The following is a 16814-nucleotide window of genomic DNA, read 5'->3' as shown; positions in this document are numbered from 1 at the left end:
TCTTAGCCTTTTCAGGTTTTAATTCTACGAGGATATAAGAATTGAAATTTCAGCTGTTTAAATTTTATTGACTAGGAACAGTTTGGGATAATTGAATATTCTGGCGTACCAGATATGAGGGGCTATAGCACATACCTTCTTTTTATATTTTTCTATTGTTATTTTTAAAGTCACAATTTCAAAATGAAATCATATTAAAAAAATTCAAACCTGTTAGTGAAGAACGCCACCAGTGGAAAATTCTTATCATGTGTTTCTACAAAAACATTCTGTACCAAAAGATTTGGACAACAACTATGCTGTTAAAAAAAAGAATTAAACACAGAGGTTAGATACAACATAAAGTTTGATGCCTTGTTCTTTGAAGCATTACAATACCATTCTGTTTCCAACACAACTCACTTATTTTTGTTTCTTTCCTTTTTTTTGATAATATATAATGAAATATCATAGCTCATTGGAATTCTGTTTATAGTAGGAACCCATTCAGAAAAGCCCTGTTTTGACACTCTTGTATCTTGCTGGTAGAAATGCAAAATGGTACAAACACCTATAAGAGACAATTTGTCAGTACTTACCATTATTATAAATGCATTTATCCTTTGATTCAGCAATTCCATATCTGGGAATGTATTCTACAGATACATCTGAACATGTACCTATGTGCAAGATTATTCACTGAGCACTGATTTTAACAGTAAAAATTTAGAAACAATCTAAATGTCTATCTATAGAGGAGTGGTTAAGTAAACTTTGGTATATCCACACAATGGAATTCTATAAAGCTATAAACAGATCAAACAAACAAAAAGAATGAGCTGTCTGTCTCCTGATATGGAAAGATCCCAGGGTATATTGTTAATTTAAAAAACAAGGTGTAGGACAGTGAATATAATATACTATCTTTTATGTAAGAAAAGGGGAGAAATAAGAACACATATTTATATTTACTTGTATTTGCATGAAGAAACACTTTTTAAGAATACAAAATAAGCTAATAAAAATAATTTTACTATAGAGGGTAGAGTAGGGGCAGGCATGAATGGGGGTGCAGTATTTCTCAAGGTATGTTTTTCTTTTTTTAACAAAACAAAAAAGTTTAATATGAAGAATGTATATGACCTGAGCTTTACATTATAGTCAAACAGGCCCTTTGGAAGGGGGGACCAACTGATTTCTCTGCTGAACACAACCATTATTTATCCTTTTCCAAGTCTTCCAACATGATGATACAATTTCCTCCTATTACCACCATTCCAACATTGTTCTGTTGCCCACCAGCTGCCATCTCCACACATTCATCTATCACCAGATTCATAAAGGGATCACATCCCAGCAATATTCCTTGGACATGTCTGCCACCATTTAATTTCAATGATAACTTCTTGTCCATACATTTTTTCAATTTGGGCCAGTGAGCTTTACTCATGGTGTCTACTCGGCAGGCTCAGAGCTACTTTGAAACAGAATTCTGTTTGGCTGCATGTATTCTGTATGGCTTTTATTTTATTTCAATTTTTAAATCATGTGACTATATTATTTATACAAAAAAATTGAATTAAAGAAAGAAAAGCCCTGTTTTTTTCCCTTCTACAAACAAGGGAGGGACCTGGCTCATGTGCTGACTAGGAGAGGTGACACCAACCATACTGTTCTGGTGCAGCCACCATTCAACATAACCGACAGGAAATAAAGCCATGACAGTCCTTTCCTGGAGATCCTTCTTTAACCGCTCCCACGACATGTTTAACAGCTCCTGAGGTGTTTGGTGATAGTGTAAAAGCAGTCAAAGTGGAATAGAGAACAGCATTTGGGGGACAGAAGAAGGGAGGAGAAGATTCTATTGCCTGTTAACCAAGTAGACTGCTAACTAGGAGAGAGAAAAAGAAATAAGCCAAATAAGCAAATTCACCTAGCAAGGAAAAACCTCTTTGGTTTTAAAGATTTTCTGACTTAAGAATATTTTCTCTTCTGACGGCAGCTGAATTACATGTAAAATTATCACTGCATATAAATTTCAAACCATTCAAAGGCCACACTTTAAAGAGGCGTTGAGCTTACCTTAAAGGTGTCAAAGGGAATGCCTGTAACAATGACAGGCCACACATGCTTCCCTTTCTTCACTGTTACTTTAAGGGAAAAGTCAAGGTTGCCCATCCCACTAATTCCACCCCACAGGGAAGAAGAAGAGCTCTAATAGAGATCAAAGAGAGAAATTAAGGCCATATCCAGGTCTGTGTGCTAGAATGAACTTTTCCAAAGGATGTGTGGAGGGGATAAAAGTTCTCAGCCTCCTTCCATAACTCCTCTTCACTCTCTCAGATATGATAAGCAAGGACAAAGTGGAACCCAGAGAGCAGGAGGCATGCAGCAGGGCCTCGCTCAGCTCCTGATTAGGTGGGTCACAGCTTCCACATGGTCCCGTTCGCCAAACACAGGAGAGACTATAGAGACACTGGGACTGGAGGCTGAAGGGCAGTATTGAAGGGGTTGAAGGGCTTTTTTTCCCTAGAGGATTCCTGGGACCACACATTCTTTGATAACCACATATGATGCTAAGACACAGGACAGGATAGGAGTCCAATGGGAAAGCCACAAGATAAGTCCAGTTCCACCCTACACAGGAGATATGACCAACAATACAAATTATACCTCTTATCATGAAAATAACCGGAGTCTTAAGTATCAATTAACCTTAAAATCAGAGGAATCATAAATATTTCTCGGTATTAGTGAAAATAAATCTCATTACATATATCCCAAACATATACACAAACAGAAAATGACTATGGTTTGGGGGGAAAAAAGAGTAAGATAGTAAAATGCAATATTCTGATAAATGTACTGATTTTCTACACCAAGCCACTAGAACATTTAAAACTTAGAGTAAATATGGGGCCGGCCCCGCGGCGCAGCAGTTAAGTTTGCACGTTCTGCTTCTCGGTGGCCTGGGGTTCACCGGTTTGGATCCGGGCTGCAGACATGGCACCGCTTGGCAAAAGCCATGCTGTGGTGGGCATCCCACATATAAAGTAGAGGAAGATGGCCATGGATGTTAGCTCAGGGCCAGTCTTCGTCAGCAAAAGGAGGAGGATTAGCAGTAGTTAGCTCAGGGCTAATCTTCGTCAAAAAATAAACAAATTAATTAATTAAAAAAATTAAAAACTTAAGAGTAAATAAAACATAAATACCTCCAACTGATTTTTTTTGGCCATTTAGAGGCATTTTTGAATAAGACCTATTGTATTACATAAGACTCAAGAGAGAAACTTATTCTGTGTCCCACTGTGATTTTTTGGAAGTAACAAATCTTGAAAACCTTTCAATAAACATAAATAGTTTTCTTATATACCATTTCTTCTAGTTTTTTTAGGCAAATGTTTACTATGTCCTAGGTACCGTTTAAGCACTTTATATATATAATTCACTTAATCTTCACAACATCCTATGAAGACAGTTATTATTATTATTATCTCCATATTATAAATGTGGGAAATAAGGCATAGAGAGGTCAGCTAACATGCCCAAGGTCATATAAGTGGAGGTCACTGGCATTCTAATTCAGGCAGTCTGGCTTTAGAGTCTGTTAATCATATTTTCCTCATGATTTTGTTAAAAAGCATAGAAAAAAAGTTGTTTAGAAATGTGAATCTCAGCCCATATACTCACATTAAGGAAGCGGCCCACATTTCCTTCTTTTGTGGCATCCAATAAAAACACATTCCCTTTATTGAACTTCTTTAGAGAATCAGATGAAGTATTCTTGGTTTCACTTGGCAACTCTTTATCACAAAAGACCAGCTGGTTTTGACATGCTGGAGATTTTTCCTCTTGGGGCTTTTGTATTTGAACCTCAAACTCCTTTATAATATTCTGATTATCCAATGTGGTTGCTTGGTTACATCTGCCCCCTGGTGGAGTTTCTTCTCTACCTTTAGTTATATCTATCACATCTGATTCAATCAGCAGATTGTCTTCGGAATCTTCAATTTGGTTTGAGCTTGAGTCCTCTAGTAAACATTTTGGAAGGAATTGTCAGGAAATATATTGGCTGAGCAATAGTGCTGAGATTAACAATACTAATAAAATGCTAGTTGCTTTAATCTTCAAAATGTGTTAAGGTAATCTTCAAAATGTGTTAAGGTAGGTAGTACTCCAATTTTACAAATGAAAACTTTGAGCCTCTGAGGGTTACGGGATTCACCTGACCAGCAATAATAATAAGTGGGGTAACAAACCCAGAAATGTCTGGCTCCAAAGTCTGCCTTCTTCCTACTACATAAGAGTGCCTTTTTTGCCTTTTTAAGAATCTACATATGTTGCTTCCTGTTACTGTATTTAATCTCTACTCCTCAAACTGACTTACCTCTCTTCAACTTTGGAATGTGCATTTAAGAATATTCTAAACAGCTACAACACAGTGAGTGCTCAGGGAGCACTCCAGGCCTTTAAGACACAAATGAAAGCCCTGAGAACACCCGTTGGGGTCACTGACCCTCTACAAGTGCCAACAGCAATAACTATGTTGCTATGGGTTTTGTACAGATTAGCATTTGGTGTTTTTGCTAGACAATCATTCAATAATTACTCTTTTACAAACAATAATACTTTAGAAGATGATGAACTGCTTAATGATTTTTATCTAATAATGGAAATAGTTTTTTGAGAATATTCAAAAGTATGAATGCATGTCCAACGGAATAAGTAAAGTCATTTATTTTAAAAAAATCACTTGTGCCACCTAACTCAGTGGCACAAAGAAATTCTGTTTCTCTAAAATTAGTGTTCTTGATTTAATCATTACTGTTGCTGGCTATTATTCCTACATATTCTCGTATGTTAATCATGGGTTACTTGTGAGACATAATAGTACATAACTGATTTTCGTAGTGCCTGCTATATACATAGTAGTGGTCAATGAAAACGACAAAAAAACAAAAGCAATAGTACTCATTATAGCTCACGTGCATTAAATGCTGAAGGAAATCAGAATATGTCATCCCAAAATATGCCTTTTTGACATAAGAATTATTTTGAGCTAAGGGCAATTAAGCAGCATACGCAGGAAAAGCTCTGCTCTTCCTCTATCTGCCTAAAAGCAGGACACAAATTTACAAAGGTGTCCTTCCTACCAGGAAGGATGAAAGTTAATCACAGGAGACAACTTTACACCTTTATCAGCCTGGAGACTAAAACCAGAGGAATCTATATAACAGATTTTACTAACTAGCCTTTATCTACCATTGCTTTTCCATATATTTGCCTCCCTACAATTTACTGCCCCTAGAGACTCAAGGTCCTTTTCCTTTGTCTTGTTGCTGCTCTAAAAATGTATTGTTCTGGGACCAGCCCAGTGGCATGGTGGTTAAATTCGCACATTCCGCTTTGGTGGCCTGGAGTTCACAGGCTCAGATCCCGGGCGCAGACCTAGCACCACTCATCAAGCCATGCTGTGGCAGCATCCCACATAAAACAGAGGAAGATTGGCATAGAAGTTAGCTCAGCAACAATCTTCCTCAAGCAAAAAAAGGAAGATTGGCAACAGGTGTTGGCTCAGGGCCAATCTTCCTCTCACACTCTCACATTCACACTCACACACACATCTCTACAAAAGTATTCTTTGGCTAAGATGCTAGATAAGCTGGAGTTCTAAGCCACTTCTTTGAGTTACTATCTCTGCGTATTCCCATGAACTATATATATGGTACACATGGTAATGGTAATACATGGTGATAAACTTCTATTTGTTTTTCTCTTGTCAATCTATCTTCTCTCAGTCTAATTTACAGGGATCCAGCTAGACAACCCAAGATAGGTAGAGGAAGAGATTTTCCTCCCCTACAATGGTGAAATAATTGTAATACATAAATGCCCTTTCTTGATAGACCTTTTCTGTCAAGGAGCTGCCTTGCCTCTCCCAATCTCCATCCTTTAAGACCAGGTTGGGAGTTGGAGGTGCAGGGGTAAGGAAGCTTAAAGGGAGAAGAGGCAAAGGCTGGGTAGCTCTTCAAAAAGGGTCATCTCTCAGTAATGTCTCTCCACTGAGAGATTAGTGAAATGCAAAAGTACCAAAATCCAGGTTTGCCAGGTTGTAATAGTAACTGTGGCAGGACCAGCAACACTTAAAGACAAGCACTCAGGGTAGCAATATTTTTACTGAGCATCCCCTGCAGCAGCATTGGTTGTAGTACTGCAGGAGAATCATGTGTCTTTGTTTTTAAAGGAGCCCCAAACAAAGAGTTAGGAAATGGCTGCTTTGGACAGTGCTTCCAAAGCCATAGATGACATGGTGGACTATATAGGCTCAGAGCTGTCCACCCCACTCCTTCCTACCACGCATCAGATCACTGTTGGCATCTAGACCAGGGGTCGGCAAAGGTCTGTAAGGGGCCAAATGAAAATATTTTCGGCTTTGTGGGCCATATGGTCTATTGTGACTATTCAGCTGTGCTGCTACAGTACAGAAGTAGTCAGAGACAATATCTAAACAAGTCAGTGTGGCTATGTTCCAATAAAACTTTATTTATTAACACTGAAATGATAATTTCATATAATTTTCAAATGTCATGAAATATCGTTATTCTCATTTTTTCCAGTTATTTAAAAAGGTAAAAATCGTCTTTGCTCCTGGGCCATAGATAAACAGGTGGTGGGCCACCAGATTTGGCCTACAAACCATAGTTTGCCAACCTTTGATCAAGACAAGTAGTAACTTTTATGAAGAATGCAGCATGTTTGTTATGGAGTCTGAGAAAACGAGCCACAGGTATTGAGCAAGAGAGACAAAAAGGCTGAAGAGGCAGGCAATTACAGAGTTAAACAAAGCCTACTTTTCGTTTCCATGGCTTTAGAGTTCAGATGTACTTGGGTTGGTTTAAATCCATCATCTTCTGAGGCAACAAAGTCTGAGGAAGTAAATCCCTTAAAAGAAGACAAGGAAGATGTCTTTATTTTCTAGGTCAGGTAAAAGAATTTAATTTAGCAGTTAGGCCTCTTTTATCAAGAGTCAATCTTCATAAACTTCATACAAACTAATCGTATCTACTAGATTAGTTTTGAAAGCCACAAAGCTGATATCATAAGGAATCTTTGGAGTGATGGAGCCCTTTTGGTTGTATTCTACTTCTAGATAGTTTAGTAAGCCACAGCTATAAAGACTGTAAAGACTGTCTTTAGGCATTAAATGTATTTAGACATTAAAATTCAAAATAAAATTCAAATACGTCTGTCTATATCCCTCAATTCTGACACCAGATTATAAATTTGGCTTCAACTATAAGATGTGCAAGGACAAAACACTCTTTGGCTAGTTTCTGCTTCAAAGAAACGGTTAAAGGAGTTGCCTATATTTATGCATTGTAGACACTGCAGTCACTCTAAATGGCAGTAACTTTTAAAAAGGGTGTATGCGTAGCACAATGCTTGGCACTCAACTAACTGCTCACTAATGCTGACCATTGGTATTACTATTCAAGTACTTAAATGTCAACATTCATTGAGCACTTAGTTGGGTGTCAAGCATTGTGCTACACAAAGTTTTGGTGTTTATCTCATTTAATCCTCTTAACTCTGAGATAGATACTATTACCCTCAATTTATAGTTAAAGAAAAATAGATATGGAGATGTCACTTAGGTAGAAAGAAGCAAAGCTGGAAGTCAAACCTGGGCCTATGTGATCCCACAGCTCTATCTTTTCATAATTATGTGATACTGAGGAAGCACCCTCTGTATGTCACTAGGCAGAGGGAAAATATTTGCACACCACCTAGGGCGGAGTTTTTATTTTTCATCAACAAGCCCTACAGTGAACTACCATTATGTCTGCCTCTGTTCTTTTTCCTGCACCTTTCTCTGCTTCTAATTACTCCACTCTTTTTCTTATTATGTATCACTATCAACTCTTGAATACTTTAGCTTCTCCTACAAATTCTCAGAACTGGATAGGTCTCAGGCTCAGTGGAACACACTGTCAGATCATAACTAGCATTCTCCTTATATATCTAACGTGGGAACATGCCAACCACCATGGAGGATACTAAGTAAATAAAACATGGTCCTCCTACTTCAACTGTACACCCATTCCAAAACAATAAAAGAAATCCTACACATAATTAAGTAACACAAACAATCTAAACTAAGTAAAACATAGAAAGGAGAGATAATAGTTAATGTTCTCAGAAGGGCCCAATTTGCATTTTGCAGTTTTTACCATCTTTTCCCCATTGCGTTGAATAAAGGCTGTCTTGGCTTTAGGACTTCTAATGACTGAATGATATTGAATTCTTGAAGTATTGTTACATTTCATTTCTCTGAAAAGGAAAAGAAAGTCTGCATATCACTAAAACTTCTCTTTACTGGATCTTGAATTATAGATAATATCACTGCTACATAAATACCCATTAGAAATTAATCTAAATAAGACCTATGCCTAGCCTTCACTAGAAGAAGGAAATATAATCATATTTTAAAGTCAATCATTTCTGAAGTATGTTAATAAAAATGAAGAAAATCTATGAAAAGCTTTGCAAATAAATGATGATAGAAAATAAAAAAGAACTGCAAAAGATACGACATCCATAAAGAACTTGATTAAAGTCATAAACTTTTTAAGGTAAAACTCCAGAAATGGAACACTGATGGAATAAAGTATGTAGGTTAGATTTTTAAATCTAAGTGTCCTCGATTTCTCACAGTGTTAAACTTACAACTGTGAAGCAAACTAATACATAGGAGATACAAAGGAGTTGGGGAGAAAATAAGAAAGAAAAAGAGGAAAGACAAAGAACCAGTCTTGATAATAACATAAACAGATCAATCCTGACTGACCTCCTAAGAGCTTACTTACGGAACAGGCTGTTTCAGATTATTACTCAACCTAGGTGGACAGGTCTCAGTCTCAGCACTTCTAGGATGTGTTTCCAATTCTAAAGGGATAACTTCAACCTCACAATCTGCAACTTCTATTTTCCTCTTTTTTGAAAACATATTTTTCATAATATTCTCTTCTTTTCCATTTTCATCAATAGCATCAGATTTCTCAGTGTTAGATCTGCTTAGTAATCTTCCTAAATGAAAAAAGTAAAAGAATTTACCATGACAAAAGATAATTGCTAACCAGCAAAAGGGCATCTCTATTCTGCTCCATTACTAAAGAACCCTGTGAGGTGTACCTTATTCCTAGAATGAAGATAAACACATTAACTCATCCCAGAAAATTATTGCAAGAAATAAGAAACAAAAGACCAATGAGAGATTTCATATCTTCCAGTATATGAAAAAATACAGGGCACCCAGAAAAAGCATTTGTCTGTTTTGATATAACATGAAAGAGAAGAGATTTATCTACAATAATACAAAAACAGAAATCACAAAGCATTCTAGAAAATTAGAGTGGTGAACTTTAGTCTTAAAACTGCAGCTTTTGGGTCTAGATAAAAATGCTTTATAACTTAAAACCTATACTCTTTCTATAAAAGTGGCCTATTTAAATCTGTGGTGATAGGTCCCTACTGTTCTCATATTAAGTCCTAGCATAACATTAAAATCAAAGTTTATGCATTTTCTTTCAAGGGATTCAAAATTACAGTTATCGAGTCAAAATTAGCAGCTGGATCAGAGAGATAACTTAGGTGAAATCTCTAGCAACACAGACAATGCCAATGATACTTCCTGGGCACCATTTGGCATTTCATAGGCAGCTGACTTTCATCAGTTATTTTGAGAAATATGAGAGATGAATGGCCAAGTTGTGTAGTATGTGTGGCTGTAGGTGATATGTGGTAGGGATTTAAGTGTAATGAATCTGAATTCTGATAATTCTTGCCCTCACTGAAATGAATCTGGAATTTTAGATGAGGAGGGTTGCTCTGGTCCCTGATGCCTAGCTGTCAAGACTCAGTCCAGCACATTTCCTTTAGACTGGCTCTTGAGCCGTTTTTCCTCAACCTTTCTCATTTCATGGTACACATAGAAAGTGAGGCTTTTTGCCTGACACTCTGGGGTAAATGGTACAGACTACTGAAGACCGACATGTCTGGCCTGAGGGCTGTGGCCCAAAAGAATCAGAAACTGTATGAGAGTAACACACTGGTTGGGAAGTTTTGCTCAGAATGAGGGCAGCTCTCTCAAGTGAGCTGCCTAAAGTCACTGCCTGAATCACCACATGCAGGTATTTATCACAAAATTAACTTATTAAATTCTAACAGCTCAAAACAAGATAGTCTTTGATAATCTTTACCTTGGCTAGTCAGTCATTTAATTTTCCTATTTAAAAAGTTTTCTTATCTTACCCTAAAGCATCTGTAGCCATGGAGACAAAAAAAATGTGCCTCACACAATAACCTAAGTTTTATCTCTGAGTCTTTCTTTTCTGGAACATCCAGGAGCTCCTAAGGGATCTCATCCCTTCAGTACTCAATTTCCCAGTCACTTGCCTTCCTCTGAAGGCAAGTTGCTCTTGTCCTTGTTATAGGATCTCAATGGCCCTGACTAATAAAACGGAGATTCAGAAAGGTAGACCTTACTATGGAGTAATTTGAAAACAAACCTTTGCTTTACCTGAATAAATGCAAACAAATGTTCCTCTGTCGATGTCATCTAGGCAGCGTACTCCCCATCCTTTCTTTTCAGTTTTGAATACCTGCAGCCTCACTTGAGGTCCATGCTGGACAACTCGGTTTTGACACATTTGTCGATTACACTTGCACAATAGGCTGCATTCATAAATGCTGTCAATAGAATATGTAAGAGAAAATCAACCAGGCATCCTAAATTAAGAGCAAATGCAGTTTATATTGCTACCTCACTAATAATTACCAAGGGAGGTAGACTAGGCGTGAAGGCTCCTATAGCTAGACTGCCTGTGTTCCCATCATACCTCCAGCATTTACTAGCTTCATGGTGTTGGATGAGTGATTTAACCTCTGTTTCAATTTTTCCATTTTTAAAATGGGGATTATATGACAGTACCTACCTCATAGGGTTGTTTTGTGAAGATTAAATGAGTCAATATTTCTAAGGTGCTTGAGATAATGCCTGGCACACAGTAAATGTTAGCTCTATAAAAATGTCTAAGGGAGCCAGCCCTTATGGCCCAGTGGTTAAAGTTCAGCATGCTCCCCTTTGGCAGCCTGGGTTCGGTTCCTGGGCGTGGAACCACACCACTTGTCTGTCAGTAGCCATGCTGTGGCGGCAGCTCACACAGAAGAACTAGAAGGACTTACAACTAGAATATACAACTACGCACAAGGGCTTTGGGTAGGGAAAAAAGAGAGAGGAAGATTGGCAACATATGTTAGCTCAGGGTGAATCTTTCCAAACAAGAAAAACAAAAGCAAAACAAAAAAATGTTTAAGAAGAAAATGTCTGGGAAGGGAATGTCTAGGAAGAAAAGTTTTCTGTTTCTGTTTATTTTTTAATAACAACAATCTTAAAAGGTTGAAAATTCCCAATTCTCAGATGAGCTTTTTGCACAGTGTATTTCTTATATATATATATCTTATATATATAAATATATATATCCTTTTATATATATATAACATATATATAATATATATTTTTATATATTATATTTATTTATATATTGTATTATATATATATTATTTATATATTATATTTATAAAGGCTTGGGTTTTTTTATTCCTTGAGATTTTTGGTATAAGAAATTAAGATTTAACAACATCTATAAGACTATAGGTCACAATGATAAAGCACCCACCTTCAAAGATACAAACAACCTGCAACAAATCCTCAAGGTATCTTACCCAGTAGGTATTTGTCTCTGTAGTCTTTTATATTTATATCCAGTGGTTATTTTATTACTTGACAAGGGGCAAGTCTTGGCATTCCTTGCTGTCAGTTGAAGACATGCACATTTTGTTCTAAAAGCAAGGCAATGGATGGAGAAGTCAGAACATAAAAGCACCAAGAGACTGTCTTGATAAAAGTGCAAATGATATAAAAAAGGATATAATTGTATTTAGCACAGTTGTTTGGCTCATGGACAGTTGGACTTCTTCCTTAAATAGACTTCTTTGAAAGACAACATCTATCAGTAGAAGCTTGTTTGTGAAAATTCTCCTAGGTCCACTCTCCTACAATGGATAAACTTATGTGTGTCAAACTTGAAAGGGCATGCATGATTTTGCAGATGTCTTAAATTCTCTCTCCCTCCAATAATATGAAAACGGATTGGGGAGACTGATGCTAGGTGTCTCACTACTACAATCTGTTTTTCATAATGTTGCTAAGCAGGAAACATGCAACCATAAAGCTCTCTTTCCTCCAACTATTTAAGTGATTATCTAACATGGCAGGGACTTACAACTTGATAGGGAGTAAGGAAACTGGGTATCTTATAACCTAGATATGTGATTACTGGTGAGCTGGTTAAAATTTCTGGATTTGTCTCCTTTGTTGAACAAGCAACTTGAAAGTCTTTTCCTCTATGATTCTCTTCTGCATTTTTCTGTATATACATAATACATGTCATAGAATGATAGCAACTGTTTGCAACAGAAAATAAACAAATTCATTCATTTGGATTCTACTTACAGATGTAGAAATCTACAGTTGCTTTTTTTGATATGATTTTGTTTGCCAAGTTTAAAAAGTACAGAAAGATACAAATAGTAATATAATAAACACCCATATTTCTACCACATAGAATTAGCTGTCATCGTTTCGTCTATTCCTTCTTTTTCCTATGTATCTAATTTAAAACACATACACTGTATACATGATCTTTAAAAATAAAATAAAACAGTACAGATAAAACTAAACTCTCAACAGGCTTGGTGTTGCATACTTTATACTTTTACATACACAGACATATCTACAAACAATATATTGTACTGTTTTAAAATTTTTACTCTATTTATTATGCTATAACTTGCTTTTTTGGTTCCATATAATGTTTTGGAGACCCATCTGTGTTATATACAAATCTAGTTAATTTCTTTTAACTTTTCTACAGCACTTCAATTAAGTTGCTTCCAGTTTTCAATATAACAAACAACACTGCAATGAACATCCTTATTCTTATGCACATGGGTAAGCATCTCTAGAGTAGCATTATTCAAATATTTTTTATTATGACTCACAGTAAGAGATACATTTTCTTCATGATCCTACATAGGCACACATATTTATGTGTGTGTGTATGTATAAATGGAAAAAAACAGTGGCATGGAACTTTATCATGTGTGATGCACATAGGCATTTTCTGTACTATTCAATTTAAAAGAATGCCAGTTACAACCCCTTAAATGATTTTATATCCCACTAAATCGGTAGCTTGGAAAATAATGCTCTAGAAACACTTAAAAGTACTCTTGCTGGAAAGTAGGTATGCACGTCTTCAATTGCTGTGTCCTTGTTTGAATACCTCACTCCCTCCCCCTGCAAAATGACTGGCTTGGTACAGAATTCTAGTTTTACATTTATTTTCCTAAAGCATTTTAAGCTAATATGCCTTTTTTCTCTTCTATTATTTCTGATGAAAAGTATGCTGTCAGCCTATTTTTTCTCTTTTCCATCTGATAGCGTTTGAGATTTACTGTTTACCCTAGACACTTTTTAATTTGTATCATGATATATTTAGATGTACATTTATCTTCTTATCCCTTCTTAGTACACAGTAGGCTTTTTCATTCTGAGGACTCCTATCTTTCTTCAATCATGGAAAATTCTCAGCTATTCTCTCTTTGAATGCAGCTCTTTTCTTCTCAGATGTGTGTTGGAGTTTCTCATCTTATCCGCCATCATTTCATAAGCTGTAAGTTATTTTCCCCATAGCTTTATCTCTTTGCATTCTGGGAGATCTCTTTAGTTTTGCCTTGCAGTTCACTAATTCTTTCCTCAGCTATACCGATGCTACCATTTAGTCTATCTATTTAGTTTTTCATTTCAATTACCATATGTTTTATTTCCCATATTTCCAAATGGTTCTTTCTCATATACACCTTAAAAAAAATCACCTTTTCTTGTTACATGGATGCTAATATTTTATTTCTTTGGAATTTTAGACATACCTATTTTAAAGTCTCTTTTAATCAGATTCTACACTTATCTCTGATTCTTCAGGTGTGAATTCTCTCATTTGTTGGGACTCATGATGCCTTCATGGTCCTAAATGTCTCTGTGTGCTTTGACTGTTTGAAATCACACTTTCTGTGGGGTTTACTTCTGTGTGCTCCTCTATGTTGGCTGTTTTCCTCATTGCTCTGACTCTCACCTCTGCGTTTCACAGATCTAAACCTGGTTGTTGTCAGTACAATTCCAGGCCCTGTGAGATATTAGCCTACTTCTCAGTCTTGTGCAGGTCCCTGTTTCTAGCCCCCTGGAGAGCTCAGTGCCCACTCTCTGCCATGCATGGGACACGTTTAATTCTCATTCCTGTAAGAATTAGAATCCCTGGCCACAGTGTTCACGTCCATTTCCAGATTCAGCCTTTGCTTATTGTTGTGATTTCTCTCGTTATGTCTGACCAATACATGAAAATACGTATACTGGTGTTCCATATTGTGTGAGGGGTAGTTTCTAAAGTCTAAAGGCAAAAATCACATATAGTCAAAATTACTCTTTAAAAGATCCTATAAATTGACCACAAACTAGATTAAACATTGTTCAACAGTCAGTTTTTTTCTCTAGCACTGAATGAGACTGGCCAGATACAGTTGAATTATATTTAGAAGCAATGTTTAAAAAAAAAATCAAAACATTTTTAAATAGACTAAAACTTGGCACAGTAAGAGGTTTCCTCTATGACAGGGCTAAAGGAACTGGAGCCAAATTGAGGTAATGGTACATTTATGTATCTCATCTCACACTCCAACTAACTGAGAAGATGGTGAAAACTACTATCTATACTATTTAAATTATTTCATCTCTCTCATTCTTTTTCTGTTGCCTAGTACAGGTACCTAAATTTGCATTAAATTAAATATACAAATAATGCAACTCCACTCTATATAGGTATACCTACAAATACATGTATATTACATACTTTTAAATCAAAGTGGTGTTTAAAATCTCAATACATCAGGAACATGTTTTATTTTTTTATGGAATGCCAATATTATGATGAAGAGAGTACAAATTATAAGCACATTAACTTTCTAAAAAGTAGCAAGGAAATGATTTGTAAAATACAACATATTACAAAGTGGTAAAGAGCATGGGTTCGAATCCTGGCTCTTCAATTTGGTTGCCCTATGACCTTACAATTGGCTTCTCAACTTCCTCATTTGTAACATGGAACTAATATTACTTACTTCATGGAGTTTTGTGAAGATTAAATATGAAAATTTATGTAAAACATGTCACAGTGTTTGGCACTGTTACATGGCATTAACTGTACTTGTTGCTATTATGATTATGCTACTAGATTAAAGCAAATACTCATCCAAGGAAGAAATAATTTTCAAATTACTATAATATTTGCCAAAGAGTTTTCTTTTCCATTGCTGGTGAGAGAGTACATCTTTCCATTTCAGACTTTTGGTGAACAGGTTTTAGACAGACAGAGACAGTCAGACAGACAAATTAATACACAGCAAGACTTCTTGAAGTACTCCTACATTCAGAAGATTTTTTGAAATGTCATGTTTTTCTACTCACATGTCTATGCAGCCCTCAGAACAGTCACATGAATCAGTAAACATGTTGGAAAAGCTGTTTAGATAATATGCTCGTGGCCACATAGTCTTTCTGTACTTAAACAGTGGAAGCTTTCTATTGTCAATTTCATTACAGAAAGAAATGGGCACCGATTCCACTCCATTGCTAATATCCACATCAGAAACAATTTCTTCTTGCTTTGGGTAATTTCGAGTCAACTGAACATAGGTATTGAAAGAAAAGTTATCTGTAAATAAAAAGTTACATTCTGTCTCAAGCAGGTAACGAAAAACTTCCTCCACGTTTCGTAGACTCCTTCCACAAGGGGTTTTATAACTCACATGGAGTGCCGAAGAATGAGAGTTTGTCTTCGCATGTCGTCTTTGGAAGTGGCATTTGATTGGCAGCTGCAGAGGGTTTTCTCCCTTGAAGGTTAGTGGCATTTTCTTCAGACAGGCACCAGAGCAGTCATGACTTTGGTAAGATAAATTCGAAGATGACTCTTTTTTTCTAAAGTTTGCAACTCTATTTTCCAGAGGAGAAATTTCCTTATTTTGGGGGAATCTGTTTAAAATTAATTATTTATTAGTATCTCAAATTTATAGTACAATTCCCATTTTTAAAAAGCACTGCCCACTAAAGTGGTAATTACTTCCTATTATCTTCTTCTTAGATACCACTAAAATAAACCAGGCTCTGAAATAAACATTTTACTATGTTCTGCAGTCATATAAAGGTTACACCTCAAAGGGGTTTTTGCTCCAGACACCAAATTTGTGGTGTTTTCTCCAGCACCACTTCTTCAATGAGTAATTCGATTCAATTCTGATGCTATCCACCTGGAGTTAGTGTCAGATCCCACAGGTTAAAGGGCTCAGTCCCATAAAGTGCCTCCCCCCTTCAGATGCCAAGTACAAGTCCTAGGCCACTCATACTTCTGATCGACCTTGGGGTTTCCACAAACCCCTCCTCAGGTTTGATAATTTGCTAGAAAGACTCACAGAACTCAGGAATGCACTTTAATTACTATTACCAGTTAATAACAAAATATACAACTGAGGAACAGCCAAATAAAAGAGATGCATGGGGCAAGGTAAGTGGGAAGGAGCATGGAGTTTCCATGCCCTCTCCATAAATGCTACCACCCCAGCACCTAAAACTGTTCACCAACCAGGAAACTCACAGAACCTTGTGG

At 36.4% G+C, this 16814-nt stretch overlaps 1 protein-coding gene across 5 annotated transcripts in view; it reads right to left on the bottom strand.

Moving 5' to 3' along the window:
• Positions 1-16814, bottom strand: part of SETDB2 (SET domain bifurcated histone lysine methyltransferase 2) — a 75248-nt gene that overhangs the window by 32787 nt on the left and 25647 nt on the right. For 4 of the 5 annotated variants that reach the window (XM_046663996.1, XM_046663994.1, XM_046663995.1 and 1 more), the window contains 8 exons: positions 15620-16183; positions 11764-11880; positions 10559-10728; positions 8847-9066; positions 8211-8310; positions 6831-6921; positions 3670-4010; positions 211-299 (listed from right to left, as the gene is read on the bottom strand). In XM_046663996.1, coding sequence (XP_046519952.1) covers positions 211-299; positions 3670-4010; positions 6831-6921; positions 8211-8310; positions 8847-9066; positions 10559-10728; positions 11764-11880; positions 15620-16183 — 1692 coding nt within the window. The remainder of the gene's footprint in view (positions 1-210; positions 300-3669; positions 4011-6830; positions 6922-8210; positions 8311-8846; positions 9067-10558; positions 10729-11763; positions 11881-15619; positions 16184-16814) is intronic. The other variant, XM_046663998.1, reaches the window with a different exon arrangement.

This window comes from Equus quagga, chromosome 6 (assembly GCF_021613505.1).
Source record: "Equus quagga isolate Etosha38 chromosome 6, UCLA_HA_Equagga_1.0, whole genome shotgun sequence".
Taxonomy (NCBI): Eukaryota; Metazoa; Chordata; class Mammalia; order Perissodactyla; family Equidae; genus Equus; species Equus quagga.
The sequence above is the reverse complement of the archived record's forward strand: the minus strand, read 5'-3'. Positions and strand labels throughout refer to the sequence as shown.